Below are 21,298 nucleotides of genomic sequence, written 5' to 3' on the forward strand. Positions count from 1 at the left end.
CACAATTTGCACCCTTTGTACAAATTTATCATTGACAAGAGCAGCCTTAAATATTTCTGATGGCAGACCATCCCAGCCTGGGGCTTTATTATTCTTCAAAGAGGAAACCGCTTTTCTAATTTCTGCCCGTGAAATATCTGCGTCCATCTCCGGAACCTCCGGAAACCCCAATAATTCTTCCGGTCCTATCACTAATCCCCCCCACATCTCTCCTTCCCCATAAACGCCCCTAAAATATTCCCGCCATACTTCTGGTGTAATTTCGTTCCTTACCCATCCCCCACCTCTTATTCTTTTAATAGTGTGCCACATTTCAGATATATCCCCGTTCTCTACCACTCTGCTCAGCTCACCTGCTTTCCTGAGTTCCCAGTTAATCTTTTTGAGCTGAATGATATCTTTGTAATTTCTCCTCAATTGAACATACCTTATCCTACTTTCATCATTCCCCACGCGTCTAAATACCCTTAGGGCTTCTTCAGCCATCTTCTTAGCCACCCTACATTCGTCGTCATACCAGTCATCCCGTTTGCTCCCCTTATTCTTTCTTCGTTCCACCATACTACCCGCTGCCGTTCTTAAAATATTTGTCAGCGTCTCCGCCGATTCCCCCCGCTCCCCCTGAAGCTGTTCATTTAAGTTAGTGAGAAATGTGTCCTGTAGCTCGCTGTTCCATTTATATCTGTTAACAGTTCTGCCCCGGTTTTCCGTCCAAAGTCTTATCTCTTCCTTCTTTGTATTATTTGACTGAACATGAATCTGCAAAACCACAGGTGAGTGCTGTGATTCAATCCTGTCCCCCACCCAGAAATCCGCAATCCTGTCGATTAAGTTCATGCTACACAGTATGTAATCTATCACACTACCTCCGTTCGCCCCTATGAAAGTCAGCTGTCCCTCTAGATCCCTCCCATATTTCCCGTTCATAATTTCTAGATTGAAGACGTCACAAAATGCCAATAAATCCCTTCCCTCCCCATTCAGAATCTTATCTTTACTATTTCTATTTGGCCCCCTTTTGTCGTCCTCTTCCGTATTCCCGCCTACTAATGAAATGTTCTCGCGGCCCGTCCTTGAATTTAAGTCACCGAGAACAATGAGCTCCGCCCCTGGAAATTTGGTTGTTAAACTGGAAACGATCTCTGCCAGGTCCTCAAAGAAATGCGGATTAGCATACCGCGAACCGGAAGGCGGCCTATAAGCACCCAAAATCACTAAATCTAATTCACCCACTCTTAATGATACTCCGACAACCCCTTCCAGGCCCGTGTTCAAATTCTTAATATTATCTCCTATGTCCTTTTTAATAGAAATGGAAACACCTCCCGCCCACCTACCCCTCCTGCCACGTTTATCTCTGCCCTTACTAAAACTAATGAAATTGTTCAGTTCTAGATTATCCTTACAGCTAAGCCAGGTTTCTGTGAAACACACTATATCTAGGGACTGTACAAAGTTCATAAATCGGTCACATGATACTTTCTTTTTAAAACCTTCAATATTGAAGGCTGCAATGCTGAGGGGGGTGAGGTACCTCTACTTTTTCCCCTGACCTACTTGCGGAACCGTGGAGCTCCTCAAGTTCCTCCGTAGGGGTGTGATATCCGCCCTCTCCTCGGCTGGCTGCTGTCCACGCTCCCCTCTCCAACGCTCCGACGCAGTTGCCATCGAAGCCACGACCCTCGGGCTGGTGCTAGGCAGCTTGTCCACCCTCGTCTGTAGGCCCGCCTGCGGCTTCTTCTCTCCTCTGGCGCGCTCCAAGGTGGTCGTCTTTGTCGCCCCATTCCTCGGACTGCCACTGGGCTGCTTTTCTTCCCTCTTCCGGTCTGCGGTGGTCGCTTTTGAGGCGTTTCCGGCACTAACAGTTGGTCTATTTTCCTTCCCATTGTTCTCCGAACCCCGACTTCTCTCTTCTGACGCCACCACGGTATCCTCTGGGCTGACCTCTATATTCCTGTCTACTGACTTCGCCCCATCTTCCTCCAAGCTGTCCACTGATGTACCGAAGTACATATGATATTTCCGACCACTTGGTCACTCATAACAAGTGCACCTCTGCACATGTGTGGACATTGTGCCACTACAATCATGACGCAGTGCATGAGGGTAGGCCTCTAGAGGAAACCCAAGAGGTGGAACTTAAACTGAGAGAATTCGATCTGACATCGGGATGGGAATCCGGTGTGGTTTAATGGATAGAACGTCAGCACGTAGAGCTGAAAACCCGGGTTCAAATGCCGGTGCCGGAGAGAATTTTTCTCCGTTCCACTCATCTTTTATCATGTGATGAAGCAGAATATTTGCACGGAAATATCATATGTACTTCGGTAAATCATAATAATATAAGCTATGAAATGTTTCACATAAAACAGTTTTTATCTCGATAAGGAAGCAAAAACGAGCAAAATTGTATTAAACATTTTTGTTTGAAATATCTCAAAGAATAACCCCCTGAAATTAATGACATTACTTACGATTCAGTCTGTATAATCCTTTTAATCATGAAATTCTTTCATGATTAATACTTATTTTCAGTCTCTGAAGAGACTAAACAGTAAGCAACGTGTTGCAGACTACAGTCCGGATTCTGCTGCCACATAGTGGCTCAAGACTCAAAGTTTGTCCAGCGCCTTTGTCAGCAATATATATATTTAATTACTAGATATGGTGGAATGGTTTATGTGGTAGTTATTATGTTACGTTCATTTTCGGTTTTCCACTTGACACAAATAAGTGTCTAAAATCATGTTGAATAGGCCGTAAAACTAAATAAAACACTATCACTAACCAAACTTTACCACAGATGCTCAAAATAAGGGCAATTCACAGCCAAACAATCCCAGCCTATCACGAAAACAGTCTATTGTAGATATGAGATGAAACAGATCAGTCATGTAAATATGAGGAAGAGAAAGGACTGTTTCCGTGATAGACTAGGACATTGTTTGGCTGTGAATGGTTCTTATTTTGAGCATCTGTTGTCGTCAGGTTAGTGATAGTGTTTTGTTTAATTTTATGGCATACTCAACATAATTTTTTTTACTTATTTTCTCAAGTTTAAAGTCCACAAAACAAGTTAAAAGATATGAAACAGATGAATGGATAAAATGTTTACACATTCATATGTAACATTCAATGGAGATTAGGAATATGTAAATTTTAATATACGGTGTAACTTAAAAAAGTTTACTGTCACACTTTGTATGCCAGAATAACTTTTATCGAACACCGGTATCATATTGTATGGTTTATTTCTAACAGATTTGTATAAAACTTTTTTTAAATCAAAATTTAAGAAGTTATTAGCAATATGCCATGCTTATTGTCTATCCTGTATATCTAAAAGAGAAATTATATAGTTCATACAAGAAAGTAATTCTACTGGCAAATACCGTATAAACGAAAGAGTCAATAGATTTCCAGTGAATGTCGTGTGATTTTGTATTTGTAGTCACGAAGATTAATAAAACAAGATTTTTCTAACTCGAAATTTAAGACTTTTTAAACATCTAAACTATTACGTCACCAGTTTCGAAGGGTTTCCTAGTATAGTCTCAGGTAATTTCCTTAAACGGTTTGAAGTTCGCGAATACAAAACTTGCAATTCTCTGAGAGATAAATTAACTTCTTCCGTAGCATATTTAAATTTGGTGCAATGTAACTAAATATAAACTCCTTCACGTTGTGTAATGTGTTTTCAGCTGTGGAGGAAATATTTTAGTTAATTTTATGCCTACTTTATTTTAAAAAGTAGAATCAGTTTTATACATATGAGTAAAAAAATAAACCGAACTTTGCCTCCGCTGCCGTGCTATTTAGGCAACTTCTCTGCCTTGCCTGCGTGGCTCATAGTATATGTCCTCAGGCGCATATAACAAACTGCCCTACGGATTCGGGGGAGTATAGTGAGGGTCACATAAGAACAGTTCCTAAACAGCAGATATTACCGTCTTGTCAGTGTTGCCAACTGTTACCAGATATCACACGATCCTTCGTACTGAATTACGATTTTACTTACGGTACCGTACTTTAAGTTGGAAGGTTATTCTAAATAATTCAATAATTTGTAACATATTTTCGTAGGCAAACTATATGAGAAAGGGATCAACATATCAAGTATTTCGTCTGGCAATACGAAATTCAATGGTTTGACTACTAAACAATTAACTCACGAGACCTAACCTAAAAATTACTAACTCCGAAAACTTACCTACTATAGTCTTGAAATTATTATAACCACAACGCAACACATAAAATAAATATTATGTATTAATATTAATACTGATATTAATTAATTATTAGTATGTTCAAATTTCACTAGCTTCCAGTAACCGAAATCTAGTACAATTTTAATTTCATGGAATTCCAGTGCCGACAAATATTGTCGATATTTGTCTCAGCTGCCAACATACCAGTTACAAAATCACTACCATTTGTAGTATTTGTTAGTATCGAAATTCGAAACGAAGTTGGCAAAAGAAAATTCAACCTGCAAACTAGAAAATCACCACAATCCACTAGCATATGTAGTAATGGGAGAAGTAAGCTGACCCGGACTATAGGTGATGTGACCAACACAGCATACAGCCAGATAGTGCAGCTGATAGTTGGTAAGGTGAAGACGTTCCGGTAATTTTTAAAGAGTAAATCTACTATTCAGTCGGAGTGGTAAGATGACCCTTAAAGAGTAGCGAATGAACATAAAATTTTGTGTTATCCTTGGCACGACATTTACTCTGTTACGCCAAGCATACGGAGAGGCAGCAATGTCACAAATGCAAATTCATGAGTAGCAGAAGAGATTAAAAAATGATCGCGTTTCAATGAAGATGATTACCTCCAGAAAGACCTACATCAGCAAGAAATGAAGAAATGATTGCCAGAGTTGGTCAAGAGATTAAACGAGACCACAGAGTCTATAGACGATGACAAACGTGCTAGAAATTTCGCATTTTCTGTACAAACTATCCTCAACAATAATTTGAAGATGGAACGTGTTTGGAGCACATTGTTCCGAGAATATCAACCGATGAGCAACGGGAAGAGCGAACCCTGGTTAGTGGAGAACTGATTGACATACTGGACCAGGATTCAAATCTTTCGAACAGCGTGAGATACATAGTGTTTTCTCTACGACCTACAATCCAAACGGTAGTCATCGACGAGAAAATCACCCGCCCCATCACGACAAAAACGATTTCGTGCAGACAGATCAAAGGGAAAGGTTATACAGGAAGTGTTCTTCGATATCCAGGGATTGAAACATTTAGAATTCATTCCTGAAGGTCAAAAATAAGGAGGCGTATGCTGCCATTCGTAGTCACCTTCGTGATGCAATGCGACGATAAAGGTATCACTTGTGACAAGGAAAGAATTAGCTTCTCCATCACGACAACGCCCCAGCACATCGGTCGCTCAAAGTGAACGAATACCTTACAAAGCACAATATATCTGTTCTTCCTCAGCCTCCGCATTCTCCGGATCTTGCTCCATCTGGTTACTACCTGTTTTCGAAGGTCACAGACTTACTCAAGGAGCGCATATTCGCTTCGGCCGAAGAGGTAAAGAAGTATGTAAGCGCGCTCTGAAAGAGGTAACCTAAAGCGGTCTGCAGACAGTTTTGAAAAGTGATACAGACGCTGGCAGAAGTGTGTCATTGCCCAAGGTGCTTACTTTCAAGGCGATATGTGGAAGGTTGAATTTACTCTGTAATAAAAGTTTCTACACATGTTCGGTTCATTTACTACTAGAATATACATTTTTTTAAATTTTCAGGATTATTTATACACGCTTTAACATCTAGGTTATATCGTGTATGTAGGATCTTTGGATATATTAGTAGACCGTGGACAATTGTTATCATTCTGTTTGTTGTCATAAGTTATATATGGTTTGTATTCGTTTTAACTGAATTCAATTTTAAATGATTAAGACTGGTGATTAAGGCGGTAATGAATCATGGTATGTAACTTTCCAATCCGGCATTTGTCTTTGTGACTGAGGAAGATCATGAAAAACTTTAGTCAGATTGGCCAGCCACGGAGTTCGAACCCATGACCTCGCGAATGCGAGTCTAGTGCATTACCATTGAGCCATCTCGCTCGGCTAGTTTTATATTTTGTAATTTTGTACACAATTTAGACAATAATAATGGTATCCGATAGTTATGTTACTTCCCACAGGGTAAAATGGCTCTCAGTCTCTTACTCACTTTCACACACACTATGCCTTCTTTCTCTCGACATACGAAAAGCTGTTTTTAAAATTCTTTAACATTACATTATTAAATATCGGAAAACAAGAAGGATAGTAATTCCATTATTAAATTCTGAGCATTATATACACATGTAAAACGCCTGTGTTTGTTAAAAGATACACATACGAATTTTAATTAAAACTGTAACTCTGAATGGAGACCCTTCGTCACCAATATGTAATAACAACCTCTCTATACTGCAGGAACGCGTAGATGCCTGAAGACTGAAAAACTGTAGTCTCTTACAAAAGTCAGTTTTTCAATAAAGCATTATTTATTTATTCATTTATTACATTATTTATTTACTTATTTATTTATTTATTTATGTATTTATTTATTCATTCTTTAACTTATTTATTAATGTATTTATTTATTTATTCATGTCTTTATTCATTACTTTATTTACTTATTCATTTCTTTATTCATTCACTTTATTTATTTATTTAACGTGCTAACCAACAGCGACTGCTTAATAATAGCTTAGCACAAGGATGACTATAATGCAATAACAGTGATGGTGATAGAATAATATAATATGCTAAATATTTTACCATTACGTAAATTGTAAACATTAAAAGCTAAATGGATCAAATTTATTGGTATAGAAATTGACAGTTTTTATGCATTTGGAGACCGGGAATAGTATATTACGGTACAAGGTTGGAAAGTGGTTTTTAAAAAATGGAGGAGAAGTTTGGAAAACAAATAGAGAGAGATTTTTGATTTCCAAGATTTTGTAATGCACTTCAAAAACGTGTATGTACAAAATTTTTTGAACGATCATATTTTTAAAATTTCGAATAAAATTATTTTGCATTGAAAATTTAGAGCAATATTATTCCAAAGCCTTCGCAAAACTGCACTGTAATAGTAACTAAGTAACAATAAGTGCGCTGTAATGGGTCTATTTCAGTATAGTTTTATGTTATGAAGAATGGCTTCCCTAGCAATAAGTTTCTGTGTGGGAATTATAACTTTCAAGGCCTAACAACTGTGGCTGTAAATACATAAAAAAAACACGATCGTGCAAAAAAGTGATTTAGAATTTTGGTTGTAGAAAAGATTGTGACTTCTTTAGTGTTTCTGAAGTATACGAAAGTTAACGCTATTTATGAAAGATTCACACACTAGGTCTAAATGCCTTTAAGAACCTTGAATAAAAACAGGGTATCAAGATCGAGACGTCTGGAATATAAATGTAATACTTGAGTCAGACACATGTTTTATCGTAACTATTCTTGAAGTCACTGGGCAGAAATCTCGGACATAATCATATGAATCAGGTTGCATATGATACTTTGTAATTTAGCCGAGTTAGCCTTGGAACAGAATTTCCAAACTGCAGACGCACATTTCAGTTTCGACCACATTAATGTATAAAGTAAAGCAGCAGAAGTGGATATAATTTTCTTCTTCTTCTTTTTCCACTTGCAGTTGTGGGTAACAAATGCCCGTTCTGGGATTACAAAAATTGATCTGTTCATCGGCGAAATGGTCATCGTATCTTTCGGGTTCCTTTTGCTTTATAGTTTAATAATTTTCTAGACAAGCGTTTAACTGGCATCCTCTGAACGTAATGACTCCATTTGGAATGGAACTTTTTATTTCTGTTGCCATGTCTTCGACATTCAATTTTTCTCTAATTCCCTCACTTCTAATTCTATCTCGTAAAGTAACTCCATTTAATGAGCTTAGAAATCTCATCTGTGAACAGTTAATTCTGTGTTTTATTATGCCTAGAAATATGTGTATTATAATAGGTATATTAATATTAGACAAAATGCCTTTTTTTAACTGAGTGTATTTATGAAAGATCTATTAGGGATAAACACGTTTCCATACAGTTGGGGAGAATAGGCCCAATTTCTATTTTGCCTTTTTTGCCTATTTTAACTCCCGTTGCCTATTTTAAGATTAAATGTCTTTTTTAGCCTTTTACGTCGTTATTGTATATTTTCTATATTTTACTGCATTTAAAATAAACCGCACATAAACTATATAAAAAAAACAAAACAGAACGGTTCTACAAATTAAAAATATATATTCACCTCACACAAATATTTGCTGAGAATCTTATTCTCCAGCACTATGTGTTTCCAAGAAGTCGTAAACTTTTCTCCCCTACCGGTTCCATCTTTTATATCACTTAACAAAGATGTTTGAACAGTATAACCCTCAGTGCTCAGGTCACTTCAGGGTTTACCAGCAAAAGAAAGGGGATGAGGGAAGTATTAAAAGCAAGTCTCCAAGTCCCGTTACTTGCACGCACAAGTCACGCGAACTTTGAAGTCTCTGATGCCTTCTCACACCCCTCTTTTTTAGACAATACACAGTCGGTTTTTCCCGATCTCTGAAAGAAAGTAGAAACAGTCCTTCTGAAATAAGTTGTTTTAAGTTTGCTCCAATCACTTCAGTAGAAGTAGAAAGATCATTTTCCACCATGAAAAACGTTCTCTCTGACAGGCGGCTCACTATGGCAGTTGACAACTTAAAAAAGCATCTTGTTGTGACATGTAACCAAGGAAAGTGAGTACCGTATGGGATAGTTTATTATTTGTCTATTTTTTGTCTGTTTCCATGAATAATAAATGCCTATTTCATTGCCTATTTTTACTATTTTTAGTGCCTATATGCCTGCCTATTTTAACCAAAATAAATGCCTAAACATCCGGGCTCTATTAGTAAGTTTGCAGTGGGGAAGGAATCGTCATAACTGTTTTGGATCATTTTCATTCTGCCTTACAAATCGCATCCTGAGACGCAGTATTTTGTACTTGTGCACAAGAATAATGATTTACGTAACCACAAAAATAAAATTGGGAAAATGCTGGACTGCGCTAGTGGCTTATGTAGTAAGTAAACGGGGAAATACCTCTTCGGGGAAATCGTTTCGACGTGAATTATTCATATTGGTTGCACAAGGAGCAATAAGCATCTGCATTACATAACAAAATAGGTTTGATATCACAAGAAAAAACTACGAGTATAAAGCCATTACTCTTTTTTCCCTTTACTTGCTTACTTGCTAGACAAGTTGATCATATTGAATGAACAACAGGTGGCCAGCGCTGAGACAGATTTAAACACAAACTTCTCGACGTGTTCATTATTAATGTTCTTGTATGTAGACGATGGATTCTTAAGGGAAAGTGCAGGATAGGCCTACACTCTGATAGATGAAATAACACCATTACCACAGTATTCGAAATGAGGACAAGAATGCTGAGTGCAAAAGCAAGTAGCATGAGTAACTATAAAAGATTGATCTCTGTATGGCATTCCGACAATCTATGACGCACAGACCTGTCGAACACACGCCCACGACGAAGGGCAGACGACTATTTCTGTAGACTATGATCCGAACGGATCTTCTTATTTTTTCTTCTTCTTCTTCTTCTTCTTCTTATTATTATTATTATTATTATTATTATTATTATTATTATTATTAAATGGAATGAAAATTAATAAATCCAAAACTTTTGCTATTTCCTTCTCGCGTAAAACAACTTCCCAAAAAGTTCATTATTCTCTTAATAATGTCATAATTACTACAAAAGATTGTATTAGAGACCTTGGTATCTTACTTGATTCTAAATTATATTTCCCTGAACATGTGCAATATATGTATAACCATTCATTAAGAATGGTTGGTCTAATTAGATATATAACATTATTTTTCTACTCCTATGTGTTTATTAATTTTATACTAACGTTGGTTAGATCCTAGCTTGAATATGCATCTGTTATATGGAACTCCATTACTTTAACTGACTCGGCTAAGCTGGATAATATTCAAAGAAAATTTATTTTCTTGTGCTCTTATAGATTTCTACCTAATTCTGATGATAATAAATATGAGGTTAACTGCAAATATTTTAATTGCTATAGTTTATTTGCCAGACGTCAAGATCTTGATTATTTATTTTTTTGTAAAGTCATTAAGGGTGATATTGATTGTGAATCCTTCCTAAGCAATATCAGTCTTCGAATTCCTGCTAAGGGTTTAAAATTTCATAACATTTTTCACAATAGAAATTCTATTGTAGATGTATAAAACATGCTAATTTGCATGATTGAACTTCGATCCATTTAATGTGTAGTATTTACTTTCGGAGTTTTATGTCAGTTATTAATTTATGTCTTTTGTTTAGATGTGTATTATAATATTATTCTCGTTATCTTTTATATCATTTTAAAGTTTATTAATTTACATGATTCCATCTTTTTATTTTCAATTACAATCATTATTTTATGTATTTTAAAATCATCCATTTTATTCCGTACATTCATTGTCATTAATTGTAATAACTACTGTATTTATGTGTAATAATTATTTTATGCACTTTTATTGTAATTTTGTCATTATTATTTTTGTCGTTATGCTTTGTACTGAATTGTTATTGGCTTCAGGCTGTTGCACAGCACAATAAATAATAATAGTAAATAAATAAAATAATATAAAAATGTATTATTATTATTATTATTATTATTATTATTATTATTATTATTATTATTATAATTCTGATGATTTGTAGATGTTCTGCAGCTCAAAATAAAAACATGACAAGCTATAAATGATGTGCCATTGTAAAAGAGTTTAGAATTTTAGATAGCATACACTTTTCTCATTATACATTTTACGCGATAAGCAGCTATCTTGTTCTTCTGTTATGCCACGAGTCAAATTCTCGTTAATAATTGAGCCGTTCAGAGCAGAAGTGGTGTAAGTCAAAATTGGGTAATGTGGTTTAAAGTAAAAATTCTGTAAAATACAGCTATCCACTGACTACTAATAGTTTAAATAAATTGAATATTAATTGCTACTTTACGCTGTATTTTACAGAATGTTTACTTTAACCCTCATTACCCATTTTTGACTTACACCACTTCTGCTATGAACGGCTCAATTCAAAAACTAGTATATACAAATAAGAAATAATGTCCTATCTACACAAACAAAACAATACACTTTCGTTTCCTGTATGTCCTACAAAAATACATTTTTACTTTCTCAGTTTACCAAGTACAATAAGAAAGGTCTCGCTCCGTAACTTTGTGGTCCAAGGCATCATATCAGGATCCACGTTACGGAATGCGCACTGGTTCCAGTCCTCACGAGGAAGGAACTGTCTCATGAAATTCCGGCCAGTACCCATCCAGCATCGTGATGAATTTAGGAAACTACGATAACTAGCGAAATCCGGTCTCAGAAACCAGCTATAAAGGCTGGAGAGATCATCGTACTGATTACACAAAACCTCCGTTCTGGTTGGATGATCGTTTACCTCTACTTAGGCATGTGGGCGAGGCCATCAGCCAGCCTTGACCCTTCATGGGCTGTTCGCTGTTCGGACAATAAGAAAGTAGCACGTTGCTGCAAAATATTATTTTTATCTAATGGCGGGTACTTGACTTACGTCATTCACTCAAGATCCCCATCTGTGGGCGACGCACCAAAGTTGTAGTTCTTTCAGGCGCCGTAGGCGTTGCCCTTGCTGTACGGCGAATTACATAGTATTGCACTATGATTCATAAAGTAATGGTGGAATGTCGGAAGGGGAAACGGGAGTACTCCGCAAAACCTGCCATCAATCATAGGTTTTTTTTTCACTTGGAACTGCTAGGACTCGAACCCGGGTTACTAGAGAGAGAAAGCCGACACTCTATAGCCGTTCACATAACGGTACGCCATATAACTGCAAAACTTTTATTTAGATATTTTCACATAAATATATGTTCTCATCGTCTCTAATATAGAAAATGTCGTTTTGGACAGCGTCTGTATATAGCAATTTCTCTTTATCCTCTGGAATAATAACGTTCATATTAATCCATCCACACGTATGAATCTCTTTACTGATTAAATGAAGGTAAACGCATTAGTCAATTGTTTAGAAGTGTGTAAGCTGGATTTTTTCCGTTGCTGATGATGAAAAACGAAATCACATTTCGAAGACTGGCTCTGTCTTCATCTACAAGCGATAACAGAGAATGGAATTGAGAAGGGACTCCTACTCGTTGGGGTCGTTACAAACACCTAAATCTGCTTACTTAACCGGGACCAACCCAACGAATAATAACTCCGTCTCAACTCATTTTGTTTCCCCTAAGTCTAAGATAAAACCAATATTCGAAACATTGTGATTTCCTTTTTCATCACTAGCAATGGAAAAAGTTCAAGCTGCACCTTCTCCTAGGCACTTTATTAGGGAATGATGCACATGCAATATAATTTTAGTAAAACTGTTGTTGTTTAGTCAACTGTCCGAAGACAAGTCTGAACCTCACAAGTGGTACCAACAAGGCACCACTTATGAGGTAACTAGGCCAGGAGATAATGGGTAGAGTGGCCAGTTCCTTTCCCCCTCCATTTCATACACTGCCGATTAGCTACATACGAGTACTACACTAATCATACTTCAAATGTATACAAACAATTGTTCTTCCTCTGACACACATCGTTAAGTCAGATTACTGCCTGATAATAAATGTACAGCAGTGGCGAAAAAACCGGACCGACCATTGTAGCTGATTTCAGAGCCTTGTTCACTCCAGAGCACGATAGACTGGTGACTAAGACTTTCGTGGTTCGAATCCTGCCAGAGAAGGAAACTTTTTTTTTTTGTTCCTTATTCAAATTTATTCCCAATATTTTTCGTTTGCAGCGATATTTTACTACTTAATTAACTTATTATTCCCAGAACATGAATTTTACCAGCAATCGGAAAGTGTTGGGAATAAATTTGAATAAGGAAGAAAAAAAGTTTCCTTCTCTGGCAGGATTCGAACCACGAAAGTCTTCGTTACCAGTCTATCGTGCTCCGGAGTCAACAAGGCTCTGAAATCAGCTACAAAGGTCGGTACGGTTTTTTTTTTTTGCCACTGCTGTACATATCAGTCAGAACCTAGTAAAACTGAGGGATATTTATTTTAAATCAATAGGGTCTACACAATAACATCTAACTCCAAAACAAAGCAGCAGAGTTTTCTTCTTTTTTTTTTTTTTTAATATACAGTATTATGTAGAATGTAAGCTTGTCTACGGAGAAGACCTGTTCATTTATGGTGGAAACAATGCTTTTACCCTGTCCGCTTCCTAATTCTATCGTTGGACGCAACGGGCTCTAGTTATCATCCCCATTGCTGCTCTGCTTAATGCCGGCTTATAGAAGTTATATATTTTTGGACGTGATTTGCAAAAATAATGAAATGCTGCTTTGTACCCGAAGCACAACACGCTCATAAATAATTTCCTAATTAAGCCGCATAGCTTCTCGGAATGTAGGCCTAACACTTCTCTAAAGTGAATATAAATAGACTAGTTATCCCACGATAAACAAAGCACCTAAATGTGAATTACGAGAAATGCGACGTAGCTGTGAAATTAATTCTATATCACTTCTTACATTACGACGAAATGAGGAGAAACGAATAGTAGCATTTGAAATGTGGATATGGAGAAGAATAGAACGTGTGAAGTGGACAGAGTCATGGCTGAGAAGGAATTGTCTACTGAAGGATGCACTGGAAGGAATGGTGACGGGAGAAAAGTTCGGGGCAGAAGGAGATATCAGATGATAGACGACATTAAGACATGTGGATCATATGGGAAGACTAAGAGGAAGGCGGAAAATAAGAACGGCTGGCGAATGCTGGGTTTGCAGTGAAAGACCTGTCCATGGGCAGAACACTTATGTGTGTATGTATGTATATATTATGTATGTTACATCTTGACCGAAAATTATTACACAATAGTAGAAATTACGGTGCCATTTTCACAAGTAAGATTATACACTTGTACTGAATGTAGCACTTTAACATAGTCGACTCCGGATATAGTGGACCCCTGTGGACTTGAATATTTTGTTCACTATATCCGAGGTTCACTATATCCGAAGTATCTCGCTCCTAACCTTAAATGACAGAAATGAATGAAATTGTGAACAAGAAAATAAAATATTTCAATGAAATTGTGAACAAGAAAATGAAATATTTCATTTTTGTGGAATGGATTACACTGTCTACTGCATACTGTTACTCACAGTTGATTTACTTAAACTATGCTGTCGACCCACGTCCGCTTGGAAAGACCACGTTCAATGTCAAAAAACACTTTACGTTTCGACATTTTTATACAGTACATTCACTGTTGGAACACTAAAAACAGACTGATCAGGTAGAAATGACAAACGCTGTTATGGTGTGACTGCGTACTCACCCTTGGAATTTCCCGAGTCACTTAATGGAAACTGGGAAGGGTTTGATGGAGTTTGAAAGTCATCGGAGTCTTATCATCATTTATGCTCTGGACATAATGTCCGTTCCCTTTTAATAAAAAAAGGCAATTTCATGTTCCGTTATTTCGATTTCCGTCATAATGGAAATGTTTCTGAGAACAAAAAGCAACACTTTGACGGTGGAGAATTTTAAATATCAGTAGAGTAGAGTGCCTGAGAACAGAATGTCAATTTCGGTGCTGGACCCCGGACTCATTTCACCGGCATTATCACCTTCATATCATTCAGACGCTAAATAACCTAGATGTTGATACAGCGTCGTAAAATAACCCACCCAATAACAGAATGTCAATGGTAGAATGAGGCAAGGTCGTCACGCATTGCCTGGATTTACAGTACAGCTCATTGTCTAGGAATCACTAATCCTACTTTTGTCCTTTGACTAAAGGAGTAAGATACTTAGAATGTTGTTCTCAACATATTCTTTCAATTTTATACAAGAAGGTCTGACTTCAAATAAGAATATGTCAGGATACAAGGTTCACTATAATCGAAGTGAGGGTTCACTATAAACGGAAATATTAATGTACTTTTTAATGTATAAGTTACAGGTCGGGACCAATGATTTAGGTTCACTATAACCGAATGTTCACTATAACCGAGTTCACTATATCCAGAGTTGACTGTACTTATCTTTCACTCCTACTTACAATATCAACTTTTCTAGAAAGCGGTTTGGTCAAGTGCGACTTTTTTAGAACTTGAGTTCCTTCAATAATAATAATTAGAGAGCGACACTTATCTTTTGGAATGCATAAGGATTTCCAAACAAACGAATCTGAAATGGTTTATGGAGTGCTTTGCACAAGTGACTGACATACAGCACATCTGTCTCGGCTATCTATAGGAGCGAATTCAGTCAGAGTCGGATTACAATCACATCGGTCGACATTGTTACACAGAATCAGCGATTAGATACTAAACTGATTTAACATGGATACGGTCCCACAATGTTCATCATTGATGCTGTCTTCTATTGTACGAAACATGTAACTAAATATTAGCAAATAAAGACAGATATAATTATTTTATTCCGCTTGTTCACCACGTTTCTATTTTAATTTTAATTCTTATTTTAAGATGAGGTGCTAATCTTTCCTTAAGTTGCATTTCACTATTTTCGCATCTCAAGTCTAATTAATGAAATATATTACTAGTCAGCGATGTATGCAATGGAGGGGGAAAAGGAACTAGTTACTCTACCCCAGTAGTGTCAGAGTTGTAAGCTCCAAAACCAGTTGTGGAGTTAGATCGGAGCTTGAACTTGTTTATGTCTGTGGAAACACCGGAGCACGCAACCACTCTAATGGAGCGCTCCGCTCCGTTTAGTCTCTGTCTGACAACGCTGCTCTACTCCATTATCTCCTGACTTAATTGCCTCATGAGTGATGCCTTATTGGTGTCACTTATGAGATCCAACCAGTCTTTGGACAGATGAATAAATAACAAGGTAAATTGAACCAGTTTTCTCTTTATTTATTATTATTATTATTATTATTATTATTATTATTATTACTATTATTATTATTATTACATTCTTTTGCAATGGCAGGACCTTACCTAGCCGTTATTTGTCCCGCATTTACGAGAGTCATAGGGAAATCGGAGTACGCAGAAAAAATCCTTTTATTGCCTCGACCACGAGACTGTCCAACGGGTTATAAATTCAGGTGGATCGGCCGGAATTTGAACCTGGGCCCCTGGTCTATTATTATTATTATTATTATTATTACTACTATTATTATTATTACATTCTTTTGCAATGGTAGGACCTTACCTAGCCGTTATTTGTCCCGCCTTTACGAGAGTCATAGGGAAATCGGAGAACGCAGAAAAAATCCTTTCATTGCCTCGACCACGAGACTGTCCGACGGGTTATAAATTCAGGTGGATCGGCCGGAATTTGAACCTGGGCCCCTGGTCTATTATTATTATTATTACTATTATTATTACATTCTTTTGCAATGGCAGGACCTTACCTAGCCGTTATTTGTCCCGCCTTTACGAGAGTCATAGGGAAACCGAAGTACCCGAAGAAAACCATTTTATTGCCTGGACTACGAGACTGCCCAACGCATTATAAATTCAAGTGGATCGGCATGAATTTGAACCTGGACCCCAGGTCTATTGTCTATTATTTATTATTATTATTATTATTATTATTATTATTATTATTATTATTACGTTCTTTTACAATGACAGGGCCTTGTCTTGCCGTTATTTGTCCAGACTTTACGAGAGTCATGGGGAAACCGGAGTACTCGGAGAAAATCATTTTATAGCCTCGACCACGAGACTGCTCAACGGGTTATAAATTCAGATGGATCGGCCGGAACTTGAACCTGGGCCCCTGGTCTATTATTATTACTATTATTATTATTACTAGTATTATTATTATTATTATTATTATTATTATTATTATTATTATTATTATTATTATTATTATTATTATTATTACGTTCTTTTGCAATGACAGGGCCTTGTCTTGCCGTTATTTGTCCAGACTTTACGAGAGTCATGGGGAAACCGAAGTACTCGGAGAAAATCATTTTGCCTGGACCACGAGACTGCCCAACGCGTTATAAATTCAGGTGGATCTATTATTATTATTATTATTATTATTATTATTATTATTATTATTATTATTATTATTATTATTACTGACATGTACTTTTAATATTAGTCTATTTAATGATGCTGAATCACATGAGGTTTTTAGTGTCGGTATAATTGGAGGTAGCGACATGGTATTTGGCGAGACGAGTCCAAGGATTGGCCACAGGGTTACTTAACATTCGCCTTGCACTCCAACTAGATAATCAGCTCTAGCGGGATTCCAATCCACGCCCGAACGTAGTCTCGAATATCACTAGGTAAACGTAATACTGCCTGAATTATGTCGGTGAATTCATTATGTATGACATGCTTATTATTCAAAAGTATTTACTTTCAGGATTCAACAATTACGATGGGGCCATTGTTTTCCCCGAATCTTCTTACTAAAATGAACAACATTCAAATCTGACTGCTAGCAAACCTGCATTTCGAAACGAAATGAAATTCGACCTTAGTATATGCAATGAACACTGTTTGCACGCTCTTAGAATAATAGCGGCATTGGTGTTCTCATTTCTTCCGCATGAATTTACAAAATATTGTATCCAGTGCAGTCTGAAATCTTCAATTTTGAAAAATGCAATAACGACTTGTCACGAGAATGTATATGGTACGTTGTGATCTTCATGCTATACATCGTCGTTGGTTTTATGAAATCTCCTATGTGACAGTACAGAGCATAATTTTTTCAGAAGGAAGAAAAAAGTAATTAAACATCAATAGGCCTGCATAGGGATATTAAATAATTCGGTAGAAACCGTTGGTGAATATGATGGATATGCCTATTGATTTTTAATTAATTTTTTCTTTCTCTTCAAAACTTATGCTCTGTACTGTCACATAGGAGGTTTCATAAAATAAACCACGAGTTATTAAAAACCACTTGAATATTTTTACAAAATGGATAGCTAGTTTCTTCACAGTATTAAAAGCCATAAATTATGAAAATAATTCGAAATCACTTAAAAGAATAAGGGGATACTATCATTTCGTAAGAGAAAATATGTTTTTTCAGTCCCTCAGTGAATTTCTTTTTACGAATGTGTAATACTCTTTACAATGTGATTTATATTTTTGACATTGTCTGGGAAATAAAATTTAAAAAAATACCTTAGCTCAGTTTACCAGTCTAACTGTCTTATGGGTTTCACAAATACATTCTAAGTTTGAGGATCAAGAGGGAAATTTTGTGCGTATGAATTTCAACAATTATTAAGGAAACACGACTCGAAGAAAGTGTAACGAATTGAGCCAGCGTTTTTTCCTTAATATTCTTAGGTTTTCGAAAGAGTTCAAATATAGCATTAATACGTGCATAAATAAAAAAAAACCTTTATAATTTACAAACGCATGGATTGAAATCGATATTTGGCAAATATACAATAGACACATGTTACGAAATCACATCAACAAATGGTATCCTCAAATTTTAATGGAACTTATTCATTGTTTTTTTTTTTCCTCTATGCATTTCTTTAACTACGAATTTCACGTCTAAGCAGTAACTGTCCTAAGCTTTGTTTGGTGTGTTGTATTACAAATCTTCAAGACACACCGTTAGTAATTGTAGTTATTTACATTATTTTAGAACCTTGAGCGTGCGAGACTAAATAATTTTTTTCTTCGATGAAAAAATACCATCTCCAGACTGGTTTTCTCGTTACAGCCACGTTTCCACGATAATCAGAAAACGTTTCTTACAAATTAGAATTGATTTACATAACTTTTGAAAGAAAAAATCTGCAACGTCCGATTCTCAATACATTATTAACAAGGTAAATTTAGCAAAATATATTTTAATTGGTTATTTCACGACGCTTTATCAACTACTAAGGTTATCTAGCGTCTGAATGAGATGAAGGTGATAATGCCACGAAATGAGTCCAGGGTCCAGCGCCGAAAGTTACCTAGCATTTGTTGGGTTGAGGGAAGTCCCCGGAAAAACATCAAATAGGTAACTTGTCCCAATCAGGATTTGAACCCGGGCATGGCCAGACATGCTAACCGTTACTCCACAGCGGTGGACGCAGCAAAATACTTCCACAGTACAAAAAAGAAATAACAGGAAATTCATAAATTGGCGCCAATGTAAAAGCAACACTTTGAGAAAGAAATTTAACGATCAACTGGTTGCCAATAAACAAAAACTACAAAGTGTACGTAAAATGACTGAAATCACTATGAAGCTGTTTACTCGAATTGAACACAGCTGACTTTTTCACATGTGCCAGTATTCATTCAAGCACTCTGAACCTTATGACTTAAAAAGTACTGTTTACGAGGAAGTGAGACTTATAAATTCTAATGCTTCAAGACAAAACTTTTTAAGTTAATAGCTATCGTGACTTGTAAAGTAGGCAACTTTTGTTTGGAGGGGACTTCAAAACTTTATGAAACACGAGCAGGTTGTCAACTCACGGGAAATCTATGAATCGAAAGACTGTAAAACGATTCAGATCACTATGAAGCGTGCTCTTGAGATCTCAATGAAGTTCACCCATTCACAACAAATTAATTCAGGCAACTTTGAGCCCGAAGTGACTCTGGAGGGGAAACTGCCTCAACAGCATCCGCTGCGCGCTCATGCAGCGCCGAGAGGGAAGAACAAAGACATTGCGATAACATGAGCACAAAGAATGAGCACCTACTTGCATTCTAGCTCACGTCACACACTACTTCAAAAAGCGCTAGCAACATAAATCAGATGTCACATTCAGACATCGAACAATTTTACTTAACACACAAAAACGGCCCAAACATTAGCGACACGCAGTGTCACTTAGATCCTTGTTGCTTTAACATGCATCAACAGGCGACCTTGGCATGGCCGAATCTTTCCAATCAAAACGAATAAGTTATTCACGCCATATTGCACTGCCCCAAATGTCAATACGCAAATAAAATATTATTTTTGTGACAAAAGTACAGCAAATCTACAGACTAGCGTGTGGAAAGTAATGACAGGTGCATGAAGTATGTTACCTGTCTGTCTGATATGGTTGCCATATTGTCTTGTCGAATATAAATTATTAAAAATCGCACCACATTATAAAGAAAGATACGCCGGCAACTGTACTCGGAAGACTTGACGGCCTCCGCGATGCGGGGACATGGGGCCTGGGCAACGCACGGGACGGCGTCTGCGCATGCGCCGGCAGCAGGCGCCTCCTGATCAATAGGCAACACTCCGATTAAGATTCGACCACTGAGCCCTACCTGAAGGAGACATCATCCAGCATCCTAATGAAGCCGCCTCACTATCGCGCCAATGTGAACACGGCTCGCTCAATATTGAGGTCTTGTCCGTATGCTCCAATCCCAAAACCGATCAGACTCAGCCACGGTATAATGGAAAGCACTCAATTCGCATTCATAGCGCTCGAATCACTGGGGAATATTTTTCGAAATTACTTTTTATTTTATTCACTCTCACTGAAGCAAATAGTACTAACAAACCCACAGGCTATAACCTACACTGTCCCGCATCTTTTCGAATTATAATTATCTACGTGCCCCTGTCGTATATCTGGTCAAAGACGATTGCACGTAGATCGATTTCAGTTTCCGAAAAATTAGGAATTACATTTCCTTGTCCACGTAGCTTCGGTAAGTCAAGTCGAACTTTATTATTACTTCAGGGGCTAGGTCTTACACACACACACACACACACACACAGATATATATATATATTCTTCTCCGGTGGACTAGGGGTTACACTGAATTCCAGGCTTGTTGGTTCAAACACACCCGAGGGGATATATTTTTAAAAGCGATAAAATATTTTGTGCGAGATCGTGCGTATTTGCTTGTTTTCCGCACAGAACCAATACGCTGTAAGTGTGAAATACCAAATTCAGTATTCCCAACGTAACACACATAACAATTTCCCTCTTCTTACCGCTTAAGCGCGACATCCATTTTACTGCTTTAGGCTTTTAACATATTATTTTTAGAGATGTTTAACATAGTAATAATTATAAATTAGAAACTTACCACTGCAATTTCACCTAAATTGCAATGTTAATTATTGTTTTTAAATATTTGCAAAAATTAAGCAAAGTCTACTACTCCACGAAACTTATTGCATTCCTGATACAAGTAACATTAAGGAAGCCGTGAAAAACTCAAC

At 36.9% G+C, this 21,298-nt stretch overlaps 1 protein-coding gene across 2 annotated transcripts in view; it reads right to left on the bottom strand.

Moving 5' to 3' along the window:
• Nucleotides 1-21,298, bottom strand: part of alpha-Catr (alpha-catenin related) — a 104,540-nt gene that overhangs the window by 59,922 nt on the left and 23,320 nt on the right. The window contains exon 1 of one of the 2 annotated variants that reach the window (XM_069821969.1): nt 20,152-20,283. The exons of the other annotated variant lie outside the window; for it this stretch is intronic. Within the exon in view, the coding sequence (XP_069678070.1) occupies nt 20,152-20,175 (24 nt within the window). The 5' untranslated portion in view covers nt 20,176-20,283. Of the gene's footprint in view, nt 1-20,151; nt 20,284-21,298 lie in introns of those variants that run through there. 2 annotated transcript variants of the gene reach the window in all.

This window comes from Periplaneta americana, chromosome 3 (assembly GCF_040183065.1).
Source record: "Periplaneta americana isolate PAMFEO1 chromosome 3, P.americana_PAMFEO1_priV1, whole genome shotgun sequence".
Classification (NCBI taxonomy): Eukaryota; Metazoa; Arthropoda; class Insecta; order Blattodea; family Blattidae; genus Periplaneta; species Periplaneta americana.